This window comes from Cebus imitator, unplaced genomic scaffold, assembly GCF_001604975.1.
Source record: "Cebus imitator isolate Cc_AM_T3 unplaced genomic scaffold, Cebus_imitator-1.0 Scaffold228, whole genome shotgun sequence".
In the NCBI taxonomy this organism is placed as follows: domain Eukaryota; kingdom Metazoa; phylum Chordata; class Mammalia; order Primates; family Cebidae; genus Cebus; species Cebus imitator.
The window spans coordinates 2,448,837-2,450,845 of NW_016107543.1; the positions used below are offsets into that span (position 1 = coordinate 2,448,837).

At 40.0% G+C, this 2,009-nt stretch overlaps 1 protein-coding gene across 1 annotated transcript in view; it reads left to right on the forward strand.

Annotated features, from left to right (window-relative positions):
* CDK12 (cyclin dependent kinase 12) overlaps positions 1 to 2,009 on the forward strand; it is an 84,724-nt gene that overhangs the window by 33,975 nt on the left and 48,740 nt on the right. The window contains exon 3 of the mRNA XM_017497180.2: positions 741 to 918. Within this exon, the coding sequence (XP_017352669.1) occupies positions 741 to 918 (178 nt within the window). The remainder of the gene's footprint in view (positions 1 to 740; positions 919 to 2,009) is intronic.

Genomic DNA, 2,009 nt, shown 5'->3' on the forward strand with positions numbered 1-2,009 from the left:
TGGTCTTAAACTCCTGACCTCATGATCTGCCCACCTCGGCCTCCCAAAGTGCTGGGATTACAGGGGTGAGCCACCATGCCCAGGTGAATTTTATTTCATCTCAATAAAAATCCAAATACAATTTTAGGAAGTATATATTAAGAATTTGATAATTCAAGAAGGAGATGTTAAGAAAAAAAAAGGAAAAAGTTTGATAAAAGGAACTGCAAGAGTATCACAAATTTTTCATTGTTTCTTTAGTACGCTGTAGATTTCTTTTTATAATTATGTTGGCCAGGCATGATGACTCACACCTGTAATCCCAGCACTTTGGGAGGCTGAAGTGGCGGAGCATTTGAGGCTAGGAGTTCAAGACCAGCCTGGCCAACATGGCGAAACCCCATCTCTACTAAAAATACAATAATTAGGTGGGTGTGGTGACATGCACCTGTAATCTCTGCTACTGGGGAACTTAGGCAGGAGAATCACATGAACCTGGGAGGCAGGTTGCAGTTAGCCAAGATTGTGCCACTGCACTCTAGCCTGGGCGACAGCGTGATACTCCGTCTCAAAAAAAGAAAAATGTAAGTATTTTTAGTTGTGATAAATTATATTTTCTTATGTTATATTACAGGTTTTTTCCTTAAAAATGAAACCTTTCTAACCTTTTAGTGATCAGGCATTATGATCTTTGAAAATTTTTGTTTGCGTATCTTGGAAGTAATTGTAATTTTTGTCATTTCTTCCCCTTTATTGTTTAGTCCAAAAGAAACTCTTCCTTCAAAACCTGTGAAGAAAGAGAAGGAACAGAGGACACGTCACTTACTCACAGACCTCCCTCTCCCTCCAGAGCTCCCTGGTGGAGATCTGTCTCCCCCAGACTCTCCAGAACCAAAGGCAATTACACCACCTCAGCAACCATATAAAAAGAGACCAAAGTGAGTTTTTGGAGGAGTCTATCTTTCATGATAGTTTTCTTCCTTCCTTTTGAACTAAATATCTCATGTTTCTTCTGTAACCCACACCAGTAAGATCATAGAAATTTGGTCCTAAAGTATACTTTTTATTTTATTTTAATGGAAAAAAGCCTTCGTTGGAGACCTGGTCATTCATCTGTGCCCTCAGATACCCAGCTATGTTTTTAGAATGACAGTAAATTCCCAAATCCAGATATACTATGAACATTTATCTCATATCTTTTTTATTCATAATATTTAGACTAAGGAAGAATACAAGCAAGAATACAAGCTTTTAAAATTCAGGATGTGTCAGTCATATATACATTAATGAAAAATTAATAGATGTGGGATTTTTTTTCCCTGAACACATATGAATTGCCATGCCATAAATATAGTATAATCTGGGTCTAATCTGATTGTTAGCATACTTATTGAGCACATATTATTGCTATAGTTTTTTTTCTTTGTTTTTATTGCCATAGTTTTATATTTTATTTTCATAGTAGCCTTAGCATGCAGCAATTAATTCCGCCCCCCCCCCCCCCCCTTTTTTTGAGATGGAGTTTTGTTCTTGCCCAGGCTGCAGTGCAGTGATGTGATCTTGGCTCAACGAAACCTCTGCCTCGTGGGTTCAAGCGATTCTCCTGCCTCAGGCTCCTTAGTAACTGGGATCACAGGCGTGCACCACCACGCCCGGCTAATTTTGTATTTTCATTAGAGACAGATTTCTCTACATTGGTCAGGCTGGTCTCGAACTCCTGACCTCAAGTGATCTGCCCACCTTGGCCTCCCAAAGTGTTGGATTATAGGCATGAGCCACTGTGCCCTGCAACTTCCCATTTTATAATTGAAGCCATACCTAAGAGAGGTCAGAAAGCAAACAGCGAATCTATTATTTCATATTATGTCTTCCTAAGGCTCCACCCTGTGTCTTAGCCACTGTGAGAGACTGTTTTCTTTTTTTTTGAGATGGAGTCTCTGTCGCCCAGGCTGGAGTGCAGTGGTGTGATATTGGCTCATTGCCTCCACCTCCTGGGTTGAAATGATTTTCTTGCCTCAGCCTCCTGAGTA